The sequence below is a fragment of the Delphinapterus leucas genome, chromosome 16 (assembly GCF_059928025.1).
Source record: "Delphinapterus leucas isolate spDelLeu-1000000601 "Yukka" chromosome 16, BTC_Dleu_Yukka2, whole genome shotgun sequence".
NCBI lineage: Eukaryota > Metazoa > Chordata > Mammalia > Artiodactyla > Monodontidae > Delphinapterus > Delphinapterus leucas.
The window spans coordinates 50,541,363-50,563,151 of NC_143144.1; the positions used below are offsets into that span (position 1 = coordinate 50,541,363).

The 21,789-nt window shown below is 41.3% G+C and overlaps 1 protein-coding gene across 2 annotated transcripts in view; it reads right to left on the bottom strand.

Moving 5' to 3' along the window:
* Nucleotides 1-3,551: 3,551 nt before the first annotated feature.
* Nucleotides 3,552-21,789, bottom strand: part of SLC16A12 (solute carrier family 16 member 12) — a 93,540-nt gene continuing 75,302 nt past the window's right edge. For both annotated transcript variants that reach the window (XM_089897897.1, XM_089897896.1), the window contains exons 3-7: nucleotides 16,826-16,929; nucleotides 14,098-14,241; nucleotides 11,886-12,465; nucleotides 9,420-9,679; nucleotides 3,552-6,823 (exon numbers count right to left, since the gene is read on the bottom strand). In XM_089897897.1, the coding sequence (XP_089754023.1) occupies nucleotides 6,561-6,823; nucleotides 9,420-9,679; nucleotides 11,886-12,465; nucleotides 14,098-14,241; nucleotides 16,826-16,929 (1,351 nt within the window). In that variant the 3' untranslated portion in view covers nucleotides 3,552-6,560. The remainder of the gene's footprint in view (nucleotides 6,824-9,419; nucleotides 9,680-11,885; nucleotides 12,466-14,097; nucleotides 14,242-16,825; nucleotides 16,930-21,789) is intronic.

Consider the following 21,789-nt stretch of genomic DNA (forward strand, 5'->3'; position numbering starts at 1 on the left):
TTCCACTGTTTTCCTGAAACAGAGTAATTCAGTTTTCTCTTATCCTCATATACAGCCACAGACCCACTTATGCATAACCAAATTCATTTAGTTGCTTAGTTCAACAAAAGAGTCTTTCATTTTAACATGATATACTCCTTTGAAGGCAATTGTTGCTATAAATAAATAGCATCCCTTCACAATTTCATGGGAACTACACATTTAAAAGTAAATTCAATCACTAAATCTGTCATAATTGGTATACAGTATAACAAGCATGACATTTTATGTTTCCAAATTATACAGAATACACTCCCCTATATCATTTGGTTTCAACATTTCTCAAAATTTGACTTCTGGTATGTGTTTGAGATTTCATCTTACACTTTAACTTAATCCTTTTTCAACCCATAACAAATCAATTAACACAATAGTAAGGGACCAAGAATGGGACCCAGGATGGCAATCTGAATTCCCAAAGAAGGCCACAGAGGGCTCAAAATATTTTTTTTCACATTAAATTTTACCTATAGTTAGCCCTAGTTAAGTCAATTAAAATTATCACTCATATTAACTTTGATATTCTACATAGAGAAGTGACCTAGGCAATGAAAATATATCCTGAAAAATACAACACAGCATCTTTATCCCTATATTTGTACTTGCAAGAGGAAGAGGATAAATGTGGGATGGGTAGTGAGTAGGGACTAGGGGAGGGAAGAGAAGGAAACAACAAACTTTGTTCTAAGGCTGGCCTTGTCCAATTAAACTGTAATTGGAGGCATCACCAACTTTTGGGAAGTGGTCTTACTAATTCCAGCAGATGGCAGCCCTGCATAACATGTAGTTATTTGAAAAACAAAACAAAACAAACAAAACAAACCAAAACAAAGACTTTCTTGAATCTCTGGACTATTTAAGAAGAAAAAACTTACAAATGATTCCTTTTTTTTTTTTTTTTCTCCGGTACGCGGGCCTCTCACTGTTGTGGCCTCTCCCGTTGCGGAGCGCAGGCTCCGGACGCACAGGCTCAGCGGCCATGGCTCACAGGCCCAGCCGCTCCGCGGCATATGGGATCTTCCTGGACCGGGGCACGAACCCGTGCCCCCTACATCAGCAGGCGGACTCTCAACCACTGCGCCACCAGGAAAGCCCTAAATGATTCCTTTTTAGAGTTGAGAGGTAATTGTTAAAGTAGAACCCCAGGCCCTGAAAATCCCTGTTTTTAATTTAGCCAAATGCAGCCCCAAATCCCAGCAGTCCCAAAAGTCCCAGACACCTTTGTGGATCCCCTCACCAGAACATTTATTAGTGTCAGCTTGTGTTTGATTTTGCATTGGCCTTAGGAATCGACTAGAACTTCAGGTAGCCACATAAAGAGGCTTCCCCACATCCTTTTCCCTTTAATCCCCAGCTTCTTCCCCTGCAAAGAGTAGAGGCTGTTTCCAACCCGCTCAATTCCATACCTGAGTTCCTCGGAATCATCTCAAATTTCTCTGGCCCATCATGAATTCTTCCTCTCCTGATGCCCGGAGAACGCAACGCCCTTAGCCTCAGTCAGCGTTTAAACACCTCTTGGGATTATTCTCACCTGAGTTAGTTTCAATTTACCAATTAGGAAGTACACCTGAGATCATGGACGGGGTGGTACGTGTATTTTGAATTCCCCACCATATATAACATGGTGCCAGGTTCCAAGGAGGTGCTTAATAAATAGTTTTGGTTGATTAACTCCTCTCACCAACTCTTAAAAAAGTTTGCCAGTACGCTGTCTGATTTTCAGTCATGCCCTGTGAGTTAGAGGCCAGCCATAGTACCGGGCAAGACGCCAGTCAGGGGCTTCTGCTCCTGGCCAAATCCTGGAGCAGGGTTTTCATGTAAAGTAAAAGCAGCTTGTGTGGTCCCTGTAACGGAAACCCCATCTTTTCACGATGAGACTCCTGTGCTCCACCTTTTTCCCAATATTCCAGGGCTCCCTTGCACGGGCAGTGCCTCTTGCCCAGGCCTCCCACTCAATTTGAGCACAACAGAGCTATTTAATTACGTCTGTCTGGGTTCAACACAGTTGTATCATTTTTACATTCAGGCCTCAATCTAAAGTTTTAATTAATATATTTCTACCAACTCTTCTCTTTGCCACCTTTATTCCCTTTCCCAAACCTGCCCCATGATACTCAGTGCTCTGGAGCTCCTGCTATTTACGTGACACTTCTTACCAGGTGTCCTATTTAGGGCCACTGAATTGGGAACATCTAATATTTCCTATGCATTCTGGGTGCAAGAGCGACTTCAAGCAAACCTGACCTTCAGTCAGCCCTACCCTTGCTGCATTATAATGTTCTTTAGCAGTTTCTTCCTTTGTTCTTTTTTTCATTTGCTCACTTATTGTTTTCACTCATTCATTCATTCACCAAGTGTTTATTGAGTGACTGTGGATTACGCACTGGACTCAGTGGTAAGTGCCCCGGTCTGGGAGGATCCCACATGCCGCGGAGCGGCTGGGCCCGTGAGCCATGGCCGCTGAGCCTGCGCGTCCGGAGCCTGTGCTCCGCAACGGGAGAGGCCATAACAGTGAGAGGCCCGCGTACTACAAAAAAAAAAAAAAAAAAAGTGCTTTGTATTTAATTTTAGACCAATCCTAGGTCCTGGACCCCTCAAAGAGGGCTCTGACACTTAAATAATTACGAGGAATAATGAAAGTAATAGTGACCACTCTCTCCCAGAATTCAGAAGCACTTTTCACTTATTTGACACCTCCTTAAGCTTCAGGTAGATAGACCACATCGGGGCCGGGGAAGAGGCAGGAAGAGTTTTAGCCTGCAATTCAGACGCCCAAAGGAAGACTGCGGCAAGCAAGGGGTCCCCGTCAGCTTTGTAGGTAATGATGTGGCTCTTTAATAGGTGATACCACCCATACCCTCCGTTAGCATGTTCTTGCCAAGTTTAGTTATTCCTTGTTCTGTCAACATATTTCAAACGGCTTCATTAGGGGTGTAGGGAAAGGGGTAGATAAATGCTGGGGGATGGGTACATCAAGTTCATTGTACTTTTCTTTCTGGTTTTGTATATGTTTGGAAAATTTCATAATAAAATGTTTTAAACATCAATCTTTTTATCATTATTTAATATTTTTCCCAGTCCTCCCACCAAATATTTCTCTGTGCTAATGGGACAAAATCCCAGTCATCTCTTACTGGTAGCTGCTCTGGCAACGTGTATAAAAATGTATTATTCAGCGGAGTTTAAAAAAAAAAGACAAACTTTGAAGTATGAGAAGAAAAACTCAGATATCTACCTTGAATTCACACTATTTCATTTCAATAAACAATTTCCAAATTAGACCTATTGGGACCAGGAAGATGAGTGCCAAATAGATATTACCATCTTCATCATCACTGGGCAATGGTATAGGCACTTCAGAAAGAACTCACCTCTTGACTGAGAAAGCGTGACTTTGGTAGTGCGGAAGGTGGGACAAAGCGTGCTGCCCAGCCTTCTCCACATTCTACCGCCCCCCCCCAACCCCGCCCCGACAAATACTCCCAAAGAGGAGCCTGGATCAATAGACAGCAAATTAAGCCACTTAGCCTGGAAGTGGTGGTCTTGATAGAACCAGACTCTTGGAAAGATTCTTGGAAATTTCCAATCCAGGATCCTCCCATCTATACTGATTGCAAGACTGCAGCATAACCCAAAGGATTTCATCTGCCCAAGGAAGGGCTTATTTCCAAATGGTTTCTTGAACCCACATGAGAAGATCTGAGCAGGTGCAAAGGGAAGGAGGCAGACTCCAGCATCAGATGGCTTCCTAGTTTTACAGGAATTCACTACAGGCACTAGCGTGCAGTGACTACAGAGTCAGAAGACGTGGGACCTAATGCCTCAGTTTCCATGTCTATTAAACGGTGATAATACAGACTATTATGGGGATTAAATAAGACAATGCACAGGAAGTGCTTAACACGGTAGCTAACACATTGGAAGTTCTCAATAAATGGTTATGCTTTTTGTAAATTATTTGATTGCTTACCACATCTTTGTATGCCAGTTACATCTTGGCATAATCCAGACAGAGCCCCTCACAATACAATCCAAACCCTTTGTGCGGGGGAAAAATGTTTTTCCAAACATGACTATAAACTCATTTTATTATGCTTTTGAAATAAGAAAATATTATCATAAATAGCCAATCTGTTAGTGAAATCACAATCTGAACAAATGGTACCGCGTATCTATAGAAGTTAGACATTTCGTTTGCTTTTCTACTCAGTCAATTTCAAAGTAGAACTTGCAGTGATATAAAGAAATATTTAAGATGTAAAATCATCCCACCACAATTTTGTTCTTGATTCCACAAAAAAAATACATCATTCCCATGAATTGCTCCATTTTGAAATGAACAGTATAGACAAATGGAACATAACAGTAAAATTTTGTGTCGATGACAATGGTAACCTCTAAGATCTACATTTTCCTTACTGGTTTCCTAAAAATGCCACTCCAAAAAGAAAAGTAAAATACAAATGTATGCATGTATAAAGGCAGAATATCACAAATATTTTATACAAATTTTTAAAAGCTCTGATCTCTATGCTCATTTTTCATGAGTACTTATAATACTTTAGAGAAATTACATCACAGAACCAGATAAACAAAATTTTACTGTGATCATCACTAGGAAAAAATATGTATAAGAATATTTATAACTCTTTATATTTCAAAAAATCTTTAGGCTTGAAGATTCAAGAAATGACATTTAGTGTAAAGTGCTATTCCAAACACATAAAACTTCATTTTGACTTTGACTGTTTACAGATATTTTCCAAATATTGTTTTAAAATTGCAAATGACAAAGGAAGTGGTTTCACAACTAAATTCTCAAACTAAGTATAAAGATAACAGGAAACATTCCTGTTTTCTCTTTGGAAAACACCTATGAGATATTAGTTTTCTGCCATCAAATCAAGTCAGCATTTCATTCGGAAAGCCGTGTATTAATATATAATTATATATATATATATTTATAATCCAGTTATAGGCAAAGACTCTTGCTGAATGTGCTTAGTCAACCCTGGATCTTCCTCATGGCTGTGTTTTTTCTCTCAGCACCCCTGGCAAGGCATTTGTGAGATCTGTTGGGGGACAGTGGATTGAATGGCCTTCAGGGTCAAAATAGTTCCCTGAGGTTCAGATTTTAAATTTTTGAATAATTAAAATCCCCTTTCAATTGTATAACTTGCCCCTGTGTTACAAATGCAACATGATTTGGGATTCAGGATTATAATTCAGAGGACTTAAAATGGTCGGAGACAGGCTGGGGGATCTGGCCTTTCTCTTCCCTCCCTATGCCCTCCCTCTTCAATCTGAAGACTTTATCCCACACCACAGGAAAGTAGGGTACTTGGGAATGAGCAAACTATAATCCAATGAGTTAAGGTATGTGATTATAAACTGTAAAACCACTAGCCACCACTAGCCTTCTTAACTTTGTCCTCCCTCTCCCCTGACCAAAGCTACAATTTGTGGGAGGGCTGTGATGCTGAGGTTAACCCCTGAAGTCTTCTCATTCAGCAGAAAAGGTCCACTAATGATTATCTATAAAGAGATGAAGAGCAGTGGACATTGGAACAAAAATGAACACAGGGAGAAAGGAATCTCAGCTTCAGAGTATCTCTAGAATAATATTTTTCAGGCAAAACTCCCAAGTCCTGTTTTGGGTAATGAACTTAAATATCTGATCTGAAAAGAAAACTTTCACCAGAGACCTGCTGATTCAAGAATTCAGTTCCTGCCCAGTTGGAATGCTGCCAACATTTTCCCGTTCCTAACAGGAATTGTCTACAGTTTAAATAAATGCTTTATTTCTAAAGGAAAAAAAAAGGGAAGCATTAGTGTTAACATTTCTGGTAAGATTTAGAAATCGCCCATGTGTCTTGGTGTGTTCTACTCAATTTAGAGTAAGTATTATATGTGATAGCAACAGAGATGAGCGTCTGGTTGGAGGTTAAGTACCTCGTCTTAGGAAAAGAGCTTTCAGTGTGGTGGAAGGTGAGGATGCCAAACCTTCTTCCTACTGGAGTTTCTCATTAGCATTTGAAACAGGTTGTTGAAGAGTACTTTAGGTTCTTCAAAAGGCAATGATTAATACAGGACCCCCTTCTCTGAACAGCATAAAGAAACCTACATGTCAATGTTTCTGTTTACCTTGTAACCGAGGAGGGAAGACGGAGGGGCAGAGAATTTGAAACAAAGCTGCGTCCAGTGTCATCTGCTTTGGTCGTGCCTTGAAATTACCTCTATTTACAGCGAATTATATCAGCTATGTCCTAACATTCTCCATAGTGTGATGCTCACTGCCCAAAAGATGCGAGTTCAATTGTGAGTACAAATCCCAAATGGGGAAACTCTGAGCCAGTCCAGCTTGCTTTGTTATTTGCTATTTTTCCATTACAAACATATTAATAAAACGATAAATTTCCTTAGAAGGCAATACTTCTGCCAAAATAAAATCCTTCAGAAACATGTACAATACAGTGGTCCCACCTCTTTCAGCCCTGAAGATTCAGGCTCAAGGCCATTGATCATGCGGGGTTGGAACCAAGCATTGCTATAGCCACAGACTCCCCATCTTTCTGATCTAATTCTCTTGCTACAGAATAAGCCACCGATCCATTGGTCCATAGCTTCAGCTTGGGATCTGATTCTTTGGCAAGGAACTGCAGCTGGGTTTTTCTCGTCTTCTTTACAAGTCTAGCAAAGCCAAGCAACACAGAACTAAATATCATTGAAAACCCACAGAGAAGAAACGCTGCAGTGTAGCTGCCAGTCGTGTCTACGAGCCATCCTGTAACAAGCAACAGAAAAATGATATTGAGTTGAAAATTCAATTATTTACCCATTTTCAAATCTAATAATTTGTCAGCATAATAACAATAGACTGCTAGCAACGCTGCTATTGGACCATCTTACAGTTTGAAATGCAAACTTCAGAAAGCAGAATCCTGTAATCACAGAATTTTTTTTTAATCTCTTTTTTTCTTTATCTTTAAAGAAAAGATAAATTTTCTTTATCTCTTATTGCAACAAATTAACCACAATATCTATTCCGGCTCTAAATTTTGAGGAGAACCAGAGTATATGATATGCAAAATATAGGTCACAATAATCAGAGACTCAGTGGGGTAAAATTAGACCTTGGCAGGAAATTATTTTGTGATTAAAAAGGTTTTTTAAATTTTTATTTTATATTGGAGTATGGTTGATTAACAATGTTGTGTTCATTTCAGGTGTACAGCAAAGTGATTCAGTTATACATATACATGTGTCTATTCTTTTTCAAATTCTAAAAAGGTTTTTTAAAATTCCTCCAAACTTATATGCCAAGAAAATCCACCAGAGAAGTGTATGATTTCTCCTCTCACCTACTTCAAAACCATTAGTCAAAAAAGGCATGCAAAAATTGTTAGAAGCCCAAAGTTTCCTGCAATCCAAACTACTCTCAAATATTTTAGTTATCATGTGATTTGCTTGTACATTTTTGTAGCAGAAAACGGAAGAGACTGAGTAATCTTAAAAGTAATTAAATAAGAGAAGTATTAAATAGGAACTCACATGCTAATCCTCTAGTACCTGGCAATGAGTATAATGTCTGATTTGCCAAATGAAGGCCATGGTTTGAAAAAAGGATCCAGGAATCCCAATTTATGTCCTATGACTTTTTAACAGAGTTACACTGTCCCTAAAGGTTGGAAAATACAAAAAAGTGGCTGTGGAGGGAGGATGTGGGAACATTTTGGGGGCATTTTCCAAAAATGAAGCACTAAACATTTAGTCCTTTATCATGGAGCTTAAACTGATGAGGAATTTTAGTCAGCAGCTATCAAGCAGTCAGCTTCCCTTGGTTTGATGCTTTAGCAATTGCTGGAGTTTAGAACTAAGCCGAACTTTGTATTCATAATAGCAGCTAAAGCAGAAATCCTGCATTCTTCAAAAAATTCCCTCCCTTCCTTCTAAGCAAATGTTTGACTCATATCTCTTCTGCCTATCTTCAGAGAACTTCTTCACTCTCGTTTTTAATTTAGGCAGGTAATAATCTGGACCAATTATTCTCAATCTTTAGTGTACAGGAGCATCACAAGAAAACTGGTTGAGAGTGTAGATTCCTGGAACTCACCCCCAAAGGTCCAGATCACAGAGGGAGGGTCAAGGAGTCTGCATTCTAACAAGGGCCCCAAGGGATTCTGATGCAGGTGGTCCCAAGACCTCATTCTGAGAGACGCTGGTCTAGACCACAGACCCCAGCAAGAAGGCATGGGTTCTGACCTGTTTGCTGCTATACCGACAGCGCCAAACACAGTGCTGGTGTACACAGGCAATAAAGATTTGTTGAATTACTTGTTTAATGTATGCAATAAATATCTGTTGAATTATTTAATGCATGCAATGAATATTTGTTGAATTACTTATTTAATTATGTTTTTAATTTTTATATCATTTTTACAGTTTACAAAACATTCTAGATGCTTTATCTTGAATCCCAAATCTGTATATCCAAATCTGGCCTCCCTCAAATTCTCAGATTTCATCCTTAAACAGCGCTATTGAGCATTTTATTGGGTATTTCAGATATCTGAATATGTCTAAACATTAAATTTTTAGTATTTTTCTGGCAAAGCTACTCTCTCCAGCTTCCTTATTTCTTTCAACCATGCCATTATCTCCTAAGTTATCTTGGACTTCTTTCCCTCCTTCATCCCCACATGCTAAATTCAGTTGATTTTTTTCCCCAAAATGTCCCCCTTGCCCCAGAGCTCATTCTCATTTCTGCCGCAGCAGCCCTAGTTCAGGCCTTTATCAGATGGCTCTTGAACTATTAGGATGAAATCCTGTTTCTCCCCTAAGTTACCAGATCAATTGCTAGATCACGTTTTCTAAAATATACTCTTTAATATACTACCCCTTCGCACAAAAGCTGTAATACTAGCCATATTCTCTGAAGCGTATAGGGCCCCACTCCTTCGGCTGGCACTCAAGACATTCCACTATGACACCCGCGCTTTATCATTTCAGCCTCACCGCCTACCGCCCCCCCCCCCTACTGGAATCCTGTTCTCCTGCCAGCCTTCCCTGTGAATGTGCCCAACTTATTTATAAGTCTGAACAGCTGCTTCATTCCATTGCTTCTATCATTAGTGTGGAATGGAATCAAGATCCTAATTTGGGATTTTTTCTTTCCAAGTATGCTAAGGTCCCCCAGTTAGTTGGAAGAAGATTATAAAACAAGGATGTAGGTGAGACCATGATGTTTTGGTGGCTCTGGCATCCCTTTCTCTTTCACTCTTCCCAACTTACTTCCAATCCTCATGGGTGCGTGTGAGTTCACTGTTTTTACACCAGTATGACAGAGAAGAGGTGATTGGGGGTTCTCTCTGCAAACTTACCTGCGATGGGTGGGCTCACCAAATACGGCACTGCATGGAGGAAGTACACCACGCCAAGTGCTGATGACAAAGAGGTGGTCCCCACGATTTCTGCAGTCACTACTGGGATCAGAGTCACATAGGCACCATCAAAGTAGCCAAAAGTACAAGCGAAAGGCACGAGCAGGGGGAGACTTTGAAGCATTGGGAGGCAGAGGTAGCAGAGCCCATCCATTCCGATGGCAAAGAGGTAGCAAATATACTGGTAATTCTTCAGACACCTGTGGATGTGAAGACCAAGAATGAGTGCAGCATGCACAGGTTCTCTCAAAGAGCTCTAGAACCATGCCCAGGTAGCAGTAAGCACTACAATTATTTATAGAGATGGCCTCCGCATTGTGTGTTTTCTACGTTGTCTTCCTGTCTTTCTTTTGGTATATGCAAATGCAAGAATGTATCTTCCCAGGAAGCATGGTATGGTAGAAAATAACCTGTGCTCTAAAATTAGAAAGATAGAAGTTTGAATCCAATTCTACCACCTACTAACTGCCTAACTCTAACCGCAATTCCTTTAGCTATAAAATGGGGAGGCTGTCTATCTCATAGTGTTATTCAAGGATAGTTGTGAAATAACACATAGAGTGTCAGGAGACTAATATTTTCTAGATGCTTTCAGATGTGTCATCCGTTAGTCTCCAGCACATCATATATGCTCAGTAACCCAAGTGGTTATACAAAGAGGAAGCCATAATATGAAGAAACGAAGGTGATTTGCCAGAGATTATGAAGGTCTTGTATTAGGACTAAGTTGTATTTCAAGACCTCCCCAGTGGTACTTCCGTGAACACCTCCCTTTGTAGATCCAGACCCATCTATGATACCAATTATTTTAAAGACTCTGTATAATATCAGCACCAGCAATTTATGCTTTACAAATGTTTTTCTGCCCACAATCTCATTTAAGCCTCACAAAATGCTATAATGTCCATAGGCAAATATTGAACTGGCCCATTTTACAGATGAAGACCCTTGAGGATCTGAGGGTTAGGTGATTTTCTCTAGGTCACAGGGATAATACGGGGCAGAGCCAGCACAAGAACTTAGGTCTTGTATATCTCAGACTAGAGATCCCTCTCTCAGACTTATACCAGGCTGCTTCTCGTTGAGTTATTTGATTGTAAAGATGGTTACCCTTTGCTCTCCCACCAACTCCTTAACCATTAAAAATGTGGATTTAATACTAAATATTATATTCACGATACTGGATAATGGCAGTTGGATTCTGATTAGTTCCCAAAGACATAATGTGTGAGAAGCCATAGGATGATAGCTCTTCCAGGTCATGGCTCAAGTATGAAGAGTCCATCATTTAGGAGAATATGAGTAGTTTGCTCTCTTCAATCCAAACAGATTAGCATGAGCTGAAGAAACTACTCAGTAGATATCTTATAACTTTGGTTTCTAAGCCTAAAATCATAATGAAACTATTTGCTCTTTGCACTGTCAAATATAAATACATGGCTACAGGGCTTCCCTGGTGGCACAGTGGTTGAGAGTCCGCCTGCCGATGCAGGGGACATGGGTTTGTGCCCCAGTCCGGGAAGATCCCACATGCCACGGAGCGGCTGGGCCTGTGAGCCATGGCCGCTGAGCCTGCGCGTCCGGAGCCTGTGCTCCGCAACGGAGGCCACAACAGTGAGAGGTCGGCGTACCGCAAAAAAATAAAAAATAAAAATAAAAAATCAATCAATCAATCAATCAATCAATAAATACGTGGCTACAGATAATGTGTTATTATTGACCTGATCCTCCTGCCTGGACTGGAATCTGTTCCTCTCTCTATTGCCAGCCACTCTCTGGGGTGGTTCAAAAGAAACTAAAACCACAATGCCCAGACAGAAGTTGTCTCACCGGAGGACTGATTTGACTTAGAATGGAATTAAATCTGTCACCAGAACTTCGCTTCTGCCATTTATACATACCCAACATCCTAAAAAATCTAGAACAGATGTCAGCAGACTATGGCCAAATCCAGCCCACTACTTGTTTTTTGGACTGTGAACTAAGAATGGTTTTTCCAATTTTGAATGATTGGAAAAAATCAAAACAACAATAAAATTTTGTGAGGGAAAAATTGTATGAGAAATTAAAATTTTAATTTAAAATTAAATAAAGTCTTATTGGAACGTGGCCACTCTCTCTTGGTCACATATTGTCTATGGCTGCTTTTGTGTTACAACAGCCGAGTTGGATAGTTGGAATCATAGGACCCACAAAGCCAATGTGACTTTGTCTGTTTAATGTCTGTCCCTTTACAGAAAAGTTTGCTGACCTCTGACTAGAAGAACCAACAAGGGAGTTGCCTTCAGATATCAAAAACCTGTTAACATTATTCAGACCTAGGTATTCTAGAGGGTAAGGTGATGAGGGGAAACTCAAAGTTTAAAGTCCCTAGTGGGGAACCAATGGCGGTTTCATGGATTTTACCTTCTGTCGGTTAGCCATCCGAACGTGATATTGCCAATAATGTCAATCACCCCAAGTATGGACATAAGAAAAGCAGCTTGCTGGTGACTCACTCCAATACTCAAAGCATAAGGCACCAAGTATACAAAGAGAGGGCTGCAGCCATAAGCCATAAATAGAACAGAGATGGCCAATACAACAAAGTCTGACATCAGTAAAAAACTGTATTCCTGCTGCAAAGAGCCACAGAGGCAGGTCTGCACCCATTCTTTAGTCCAAGTCGAAGAGGGAGACGCCCGCTGAAAGCCTTGTGTCTCAGTTCTACAGACATGGTTCTGCTCTGAAGTTGTTTGGTCATCTTTAAGGGTAATTGGCCGCATCAAGGCACCGCAAACACAGAGATTCAAAACGAAACCCCCAAGGATGAGTAATGCTCCCCTCCAGGAAAATTGTTCAATAAGGAGCTGGACCACAGGAGCCAGGATGAAGATGCCAATGCCACTTCCCGACATGGAGATCCCATAAGCAAGGGCTTTCCGTCTGCTGAAATACTTTCCAACCATGGCAATAGCTGGAGAGTAACAAAGTGCAAATCCAAGACCTGGGGATAAAGAGAACTCTATGAGTGCTGGTGGCACGGCATGAACAGCCACTGAAAGAACATTTCTCAGAATCATACTATCTGGAATAAAGAGAATCTGACCTTCAAATAAACCCTTTTAAAACTGCTTTCTACACCAAGCTGAAAATGAGTCTCCCCTCACCAGTCATCCACAATTTGCAAAGTATAGCGTATATATGACTTCCTTCTTGGGAAGAAAGGCCTTAAGGGAATATGACTTAAGCAAAATAAAATGAAGAACTTAAAAACTATTATACAAGGTCAATTTGAATTAACTAGAAAATCAGGATAACACTGACCTAAGAAATTTATTCTCCCCACCCCTTCTTTTTTAATAAATTAAAATTAATTTTAATAAATTAAATTATCTCTGGATAATTTAAGTATTTTTAAATTATCCAGAGAATTACTTCAACTCTTCACTGCCCCTGAAGACACAACTCTGATAATCTGGACCACACTGGAATTTGGGTTTAAATAGCATTTGTGACCCTGTGAAAGCTCCAGAGTAATCTCACATATTAGGAAACATTGTGCCAATTTGATACATGAGCATAGCATGTACACATAGCCACCTGAAAATATCCCTTAAAGTCAGCAGAAAGCCTCTTCAAGATTTTCCAATTCTATTCCTTTTAAGTCAAGAAAATTTGAAGGGCTTTAAACCTGGAATTTAAATGTCAAGGAAGGAAAAGGAGGACTGCCTTCAGCTCCTGTTCCCACCTGCAGAGCAGAGTGAGCAATGATCCCAACTTGCCTGGACTGAGGGCTTTCCCAGATGTGAGGCTTTCAGCACCAAGACCAGGATAGTTCCTGGTAAACTGGGATGATGGGGCACCCTAGCAGTCAGGCCCTTTGGATGACAGGGGACAGATACCATTTTTAGCTGACAGAGCTAGATTTATAACCTTACTATGAGATTATACCCTTTATTGGCCTGATCATGCTACCCCTGTGGCCCAGACAAGAGTTAGTGTTACCCTCCCCTCTGAGTGACGGGGCAGAAAACTGCTACTCTAGTCCCACCAACCAAGCCCACCTTGATCCTATGCAGTCCCTGTAAGTGTGATTTATGGAATGCACGTCAGTTGCTTCTCTTTCTACGGGTTTCATTCTCTAAAGATACTTCCATAACATCGAAAGAAAATGTGCAATGTAAGAATATTCACAAGGGGCTTTCTTTTTAAAATGGTAAAACCCCATTTATTGGACAATGGTACTCACTATAAAGTAGGGGCAACTCAGGTCAACCACAGACAGTATTTCAATGTCTTGGCAAAGATGTTGGGAGAATGATCATTGCCAAAAATTTATGTTGCTCTGGCTAATGTCACATTGCTTCTGAGTGGAGAATCTCAGTCATACACGGCTGCCCAAGGGAAAGCCATCAGTCACTGTTGTCAAGTGGCTGAATTAAAGCGGTGATACATTTTCACTACAGTACGACAGTCCGTTGGATTTCTAGCCCTTTTGGTTAACTGCTAGGTAGGCAGACATTAAGGTAAATTATGCATCTTACAAAATGAATATTTTATGAATTACTGATCTGTTGGTGGCCTTGACAACCCCTGGGTAGGGTGGGGTGAGAAGGGTGGTACAAAGTGCCCTTACCTGTAAGGACTCCCAGAGTGAGGTAGAGATGCTTCAGACTGGTGGCAAATGAGCCCAGGACGAGACCAGTAGATGCAAGCAAGCCACCCAGCATGATTCCCACTTGACAGGAAAAATGGTTACTGACAACACTCCCAAGCGGAGCTTCAAAAACAATAATAAACAGGTTCAACACAAAGGCCTTGAGGGCACTGTGGAAAGGCTGTGGGTGCTGCATTGGCAGAGCAGAGAATGATCCATCTTCAAAGCCTCGAGCCCGCCCCACTCATTCTACAGATTTGGAAACCAAGGAGAGAGGAAGTGACTTGTCCATGGTCCCACAGAGAATAAGTAGCAAAGCTGGAATTAGGATCACATCTCCTGACTGGCGTTTGACGGCTCATTCCACATCTCCATTCTATGACAGCCATAATCCCAGGATTATGTGGTGTTTTTTAAACAGTGAATCAGCTCCTTTAAACTCCATGTCACTTGCACAGCGATGTGCCTTGTATGTTTCATATAGTATTGATCAGACACAATTAACAATAATTATGACAGGTAAATGGTAGAGGAGGAAAGTGGGCAACACGGCATGGCCAGCAGTATTATGCAGGAAAAGTCCAGGCAGAGAGATCATAGACAAATTTCACAATCTGGCACTGTTTCCGGGCTTTTGGAAACGCTGTGGGTGAGAAATCAAAGCCCAGAAAATCTAGGAAATGAGATGATGACATTTTGGTTGGCCTCACTCTATTTGTGGTTTAACAATGTGTCAGAATTGTGCCAACTTCCAGGCTTATAGACTAATAATTAAAGCTGGAAGAGGCCAAAGAGAAATTGAAGCTTAGGGGAATATGACATACCCAAGATCACCAAGAACTATACAGTTCAGGGAACCTTACACCGAGTGCAGGGTTATTTCACCCTGTTATTCTGGCTCCTTGGGTCTCTCAGACTGATGGCAGAGATGATGGGTGAGGAATGTATGTGAATTTCTTTCTGAAGAATAATTCATGCTGACACCAGTACTCCTAGTAACAAGATCAGAAGAGCCAATTCTCTAGGTATCTGTGGAGTATAATTTTTATATCGATCAGGTTAAAATTGGGTGTGACACAAATGTACATGATAGAATCAGTCATCAGCTTAATATCCCATCTAGTTAGAATAGTGGCTGGCTGCATATATAACCTCTGGAGAATAGGAATGAGCAAATCTCCTGAAAATATATCTAATTCTTCAGACTGATGCTGCTATGGCTATTGGAAAGTGACAAAATGTATACTAAACTCAATGAAAAATGTTCACTTCTCTGTTCATCATAGGACAGATATGACCCCAATGGGTGTCCCAGAAGTGATTCTGCAGAATTTAAATATGCTGCATCTAACATGACCCCGCTCTTAGCTCAGTGCCTCACATGGTCATTGTGACCACTGTGGTCACTGAAGGTCATTTACTCCTCTTTGAGGGATTATAAATATTCTCCAAAAGATAACAGTGAGAGAAATGAATCACCTGTATCCTCCATGAAAGATAAACATGGCTGTCTTGGCATGCTCACACAAAGGCTGTGCCTAGTCATCTGACCCTGAAAACCAAGTGATCATCTTACTGGTTAAAAGAAAAAAGACAGGCTAGAAATAAAACCTGAAAATATGATTTCTTGATCCCTTATGACCTTCCTGCGTTATCAGTAGCGTCAACTTAGCCATCTCATGAAACCTAGAATTGCACTCAAATTCCTCCCAACCAAGGAAATACATTTCAGCACAAATCAACCAATTCCGGATTATGTACATTTTTCTAAAAATAAATATGAATCAGTACCTAGAATGGAATAGATGACATTATTTATGATACCAAATAATATAGTATTTCTCTTTTGCCATTAAGACATGGCCTGAAGAGATAACAGTTTTCTAAAATACTCAGGAGTCATCTAAATGAAAGGATTAAATGGGTCTAGTCTGCAAATAGATCATTTTGATTTGACCCAATTGCAGAAAATGTCTATGGCACTCATTTAATAACTTTGGTTGGAAAGTTTTAAAAAGAAAAATCTCAAGGTTAGTTTTTCCTTAGATCGATGAGAGATTCCATGAATCTTGAGAACACTCTGTACACCGTACGTAGCACCTGTGTGGCTCCTGATGAAAACTACAGCCATAGTGAATGTGCTTATCTCATGATTGCACCATTCTATCCTTCTACAATACTTCCCTAAGAATGAAGATTGATGCATGAAAAACGAGCCAAATTTTGAACCCTCTGGGAAGGGACGAGAATGAAAACAAGACTTGAGACGTGATGCACACATTGTTGGCACTCATTTAAGGAGATCACATTGAAATGGCTCGTGGTACTTTCCAATGGCTGTTTATGTGACTGGAGAATGAGGGGACCACAGCATTCAGAAGAAAGCAAGCATATACTGTACGGTTAACTGCGTCCAAAATCAGGACAAGTACTGTGATTGCCCAGTTCCCTATCTCTATAGGTATGTGTCCAATTGACTGTATTCACTACCTGGTCCATCTGACATCAGCCAAGAATGTTAACTGCAAAAGCACATCTGGGGGGGTTTGGCTAAATGCAGGATCATACTTTTCTTTTTATATGGTTTTAGCCTATTTTTAATCATAGCCCTTCTACTCAGAAAAACTGGTCATCAAAGGCAGTGGAAGGTCACTGTCATGTATAGTTCAAGGGTAGCCAGTAATTATCTATCCCAGGAGATACTCACCACAGAGCATGGTCACACAGTCTACAATGGAATGGATCCAGGCTGTCTGTGCATAATCCTGAGAGAAGTATGTCTGGAAGTCCACAAAAAAAATTGAAATACATCTGAAAAAAAAAAAAGTGCAAACATTTTATACCAAAAAAAAAAAAAAGAATGAACATGTATTCGATTGAGAGTTTCAAGTTTTGGTTCAATCATCTGTTCCAGTCTCCAAGGGTTTTCATTGATTTTCAATGGTACATTGCTGGCCTGTAATAAGTGGGAAATCAGAAGCTGACCATTGAGATGTTCTAAGGGATACGAACAAGTGTTTAGGACTTCCCTGGTGGCGCAGTGGTTAAGAATCCACCTGCCAATGCACGGGACACGGGTTCGATCCCTGGTCCAGGAAGATCCCACACGCTGAGGAGCAACTAAGCGCGTGAGCCACAACTACTGAGTCTGTGCTCTAGAGCCCTTGAGCCACAACTACTGAGCTCGTGTGCCACAACTACTGAATCCCACACGCCTAGAGCCCGTGCTCTGCAACAAGAGAAGCCACCGCAGTGAGAAGCCCACGCACTGCAACCAAGAGTAGCCCCTGCTCGCTGCAACTAGAGAAAGCCCGTGCACAGCAACGAAGACCCAACGCAGCCAAAAATAAATAATTAATTAAAGAAAAAAAGAAACAAGTGTTCACCCACTAGAGTGGCTGCTGAAACCAAGTGGATGTGAAGATCACTGCTGTAGGGAAGGTCTTATGGAAAAGATGACAGGTCAGACACATGGATTGTTACTCATCATACTGTTTCACTAACATCTGAAACTTCTAAGAGGTTGTTATACAAGTTAAGACTTGACAATAAAGTATTATACATCACCCAGCAATTTCACTTCTAGGTTTTAAGCAAAGTTAATAAACAGATGGTGATGATAATAATAATAGATACACATAAAAGGATATACTCTGGAGAACTATTTATAATAGCCAAATATTGTAAACAGCATATATGTCCGTCAGTAAGGGACTGGTTAAGTAACTTATTGCACATCAATAAAATGAAATATTATTAGGTGTTAAAAATAATTTGCTTTGTATTTATTGATTTGGAAATAAATTCACAATATAATGTTAAGTAAAAAAGTAAGTTACAAAATAGCTCATATAGTAAGGGCTTATTTTTATAAAAATGTACTTCATGTAACTAGAAAAAGCCTGAAAGCATATTAACCAAAATGTATCCGGTCATTATATGTGCATGGTGAGGTTATAAATGATTTTTTGTCTTTATTCTGCATTTTGAATTATTTTACAGCGAACCTGATTTCTTATACAATCAGAAATTTATCTCTGTGTGTGTATATACATACATATGGGGGTGTATATACAGAGACAGAGACAGAAACAGAGACAGAGACAGAGAAATTTTTATGCTGAAAAATAGCTAATTACTTAGGGAAAACAAGACATAAGTGATCCAGAAGCAACAGTTTGGAATGAGCCGCACACAAATAATTCAGGACAGGAAGCTTTTAGAGCTCCGTGATAGCAGGGAAAGAAATCAGGCCTTGCAGCTTGGAGATGAGATAGGAGGATATCTGTCTCCTTGGATAGGACCACATTCCAACTCATTATGCTTCAGCAGCCCCTAATAACCTGTTATTTTACTCTCTCTTTCCTCTCCAGTTGCTGCTGGATGTAAAAGTGAGTGATGGAAAAGTTACAGAAGGGGGAAGAGAATCAGGGTGAATCAGGACTGCTGTGTTATGATGGTCCAGCTTCATGGGCATACAACCTATACAGTCGCACAGAATCTGGCACTCAGAAGCATTAAACTTGGTTCAACTCAGCTATCACTGTCTTAAAATTCCTAATAATTTTATCTTTGAATTTGCATTTTGTAAGTGAAGTCCAATGGGACAACGAAGCATGCATGTGAGCAGAGAGCTACGGATTCTTCAGTCTGCAATTCTGTGCTTTTCCATTTGCACATAGTCTTAGAGATGCCCCAGGACACAGAATTCCAGTAGACTCTTGTGTGGGAGTCCAGTAAGACTCAGACTGAGTACCAGGTAAGTGTGTTACACCTACAACTGAGTGAGCATGTGCACAGGGGAGTGAGAGAGAAAGACCATGCTTTCCTTTCAAACCAAAACTTGCTTCAAATGCAGAAGGCGGCAATGGCGTTTTAAGAAAGACAAAGGGCCGAGGATTCCTATCGGATCCTTTCTTACTCACGTTGCTTCTCTGGATTAGCTGATCGCTTATGCTGAAAATGATGACACAGAAGGAAAGCAAAAGGTAGAGCTACCGGTAATACAAAGATGAACGGCAGACTTGTGCTACTAATGTAACATTTCCGTTTTCTTTACTCAGAACAACACTAAATAGTAAATGTAAAACACCGTGAAAAACCGAGACCGCTGAAAAAAGGAAACGCTTCCCATTTTAGTACGTTTACCAGCCCTTTTTTTCCTGCCTTTTGAACAAGGGGTCCTGCATTTTCATCTTGCACCAGGCCCTGTAATTATGTTGCCAGTCCTGGTGATAGGAAAGAGAAAAGGGATGGTATAGGGCAGTGATCCCCAACCTTCTCGGCACCAGGGACCAGGGAGCGGTTTCGTGAAGACAATTTTTCCACGAAGGGGGGCGGGGTGGGGTGAGGTGGGGGATGGCTCAGGAGGCAATGCGGGCGATGGGGATTTGCGGATGAAGCTCCGCTCTCTCTCGCCCTGATCACCTCGTGCTGTGCGGCCCTGTTCCTAACAGGCCGCGGGCTCGTATCTGTCCGCAGCCCGGGGGTTGGAGACCCCTGGTATAGGGTGCTAAATCCTAAGTCCCAGAAGGTACTGGGATGGAGTTTGATGTGCAGAGTACAGAGAGGGATCAACACTTGTGGGCAGGATTAGGCAGAGTGAGCTGGGCAAACAGATATAGGCCTGACAGGCCTCAGCAAATCCCCAGGGAAATGGGCGGGCCTTTACCCACCTCCCTCCGTCAATCATTGGATATGGGCACCGCTGGAGGGGCGAGCTCTCGGGAGAGGCAGCTCTGCGCAGGTGAGGGGGACCCTGCGGACACTGACAGCTGATGTTCACCCTGCAGCTGAGGCCCTCCGGATGGCACACCTCCGTATTCACCAGAGTCCCGTTCTTGTCCTCCACACTGAGCACTGTATGGGATGATATCTATCAAAGGGACATCAAAAGTTGTCCTTCCCCTTCCACTGATTTAAGAAACCAGACAACGTGCTATAGTAGATCCGATGCTAGGTTAATAATTATATCAGAGTTTGGAGTACTGAAACATAGTCACAACGAAAATTCAGAGAATGATAACATGCACTACCCGGCTGAGTATATAAATTTAAATCTAATTAAAATATTGCAGAACTTTTTCTAAAGCATGAGCTAACTGCAACAGCCTTATACTAGTTTTAATTCGGTACAACAATAACAGGAAACTCTACGATGTTTCTTAACATCCTAAATATTGCTAGACTAGTATAAAAAGTCTGTTATTTTCTCCTAACCACTAGGCCTTCGATTTAAGTGAATAATGATTTCTTGGATATAGCCTCAGTATCAAAATAGTTAAGTTATCCTTAGCCCAGGGTTTCTCAATCGAAGCACTGTTGACATTTCGGACCTGATAATTCTTTGTCCTGGGGGCTGTCCTGTGCGTTGCAGGATGTTTAGCAGCATCACTGGCCCCTGCTCAGAATGTCTCCAGACACTGCCAAAGGTCCCCCCGGAGAGCAAAGTCAGCCTATTTAGGACCACTGATCTAATCAACTATCAAATTCTGCTATTCTACCTTATAAATATCTTTCAAATGCTGCCACGGAGCTCCATTGCCTTTATCATTTATCATTCATGACAACACTTCTCTCCTGGACTGCAGCCAAAACCCTCCTAACTGATTTTCCTGAATTCACACTTGGCTACGTTCAGTATATTCTACACTCCATGGTCCAAGTGTCCTCCTCACTAGAACACAAGTCAGATCCTGATGCTTCAAACTTTTTTTTTTTTTTTGCGGTACGCGGGCCTCTCACTGTTGCGGCCTCTCCCGTTGCGGAGCACAGGCTCCGGACGCACAGGCTCAGCGGCCACGGCTCACGGGCCCTGCCACTCTGCGGCATGTGGGATCTTCCCGGACCGGGGCACAAACCCGTGTCCCCTGCATCGGCAGGCGGACTCTCAACCACTGCGCCACCAGGGAAGCCCGCTTCAAACTTTTTAACATGACTTATGAGACCCCGCATAAGTTGGTCCTTCTTAGCATCTCTCCTTTCTTCCCATCTGGTGCATTCCTCACTTCAGAGAGACTGAACTTCTTTCTACAACTTTTGACATACCACACATGCTTTTTCACACCTCTGAGCATCTTTTTTTCTAGGATGATCTCCCATCCTCCCTCATTCTTTTAGTCTTAAGATAATAGTCAACTCCTCCAGGAAGGCTTCCTTGACTACCTAAGTCTGGGCTTGATACCTTTCTTAAGTATTTCCACTACACGCTGGACCCTCACCACACTGTGTGGCGATGTTCTTTGCATTTGTTTGTATTCTCCACTAGACTCTTGCTCTGTGACAGCAAAGACCATGTCTGTCTTATCTTGCATTGAATCCCAAATATCCAGTACCATAGCTTCCATGTATGGGATGCTCATTAAACATTGTTCAAGGTTCAAGGTATGAAAGGAAGAAAATTAGGACGGAAAGCAGGCTGAGAGTTGCTAGAGAAGTCACTGGAAGATAAAGAAGTGAAATGGTTGAGTAGCAACTTCAAGAACGTGAATGAGAAAGGAAGAGGAAGAACAGATGGCAGCTATGTAGGAGCACGTGGCTAGATACGGTACAGTAGAGGTGTGAAGAATCTGAGCTTATAAGCTGAGAGAAAGAATTAGTAAAAGAGAGATGCAGAAGTTGGAAATGTGGAAGAACATAGGACAACTAAGAGGAAAGCACCCCAAACGACAA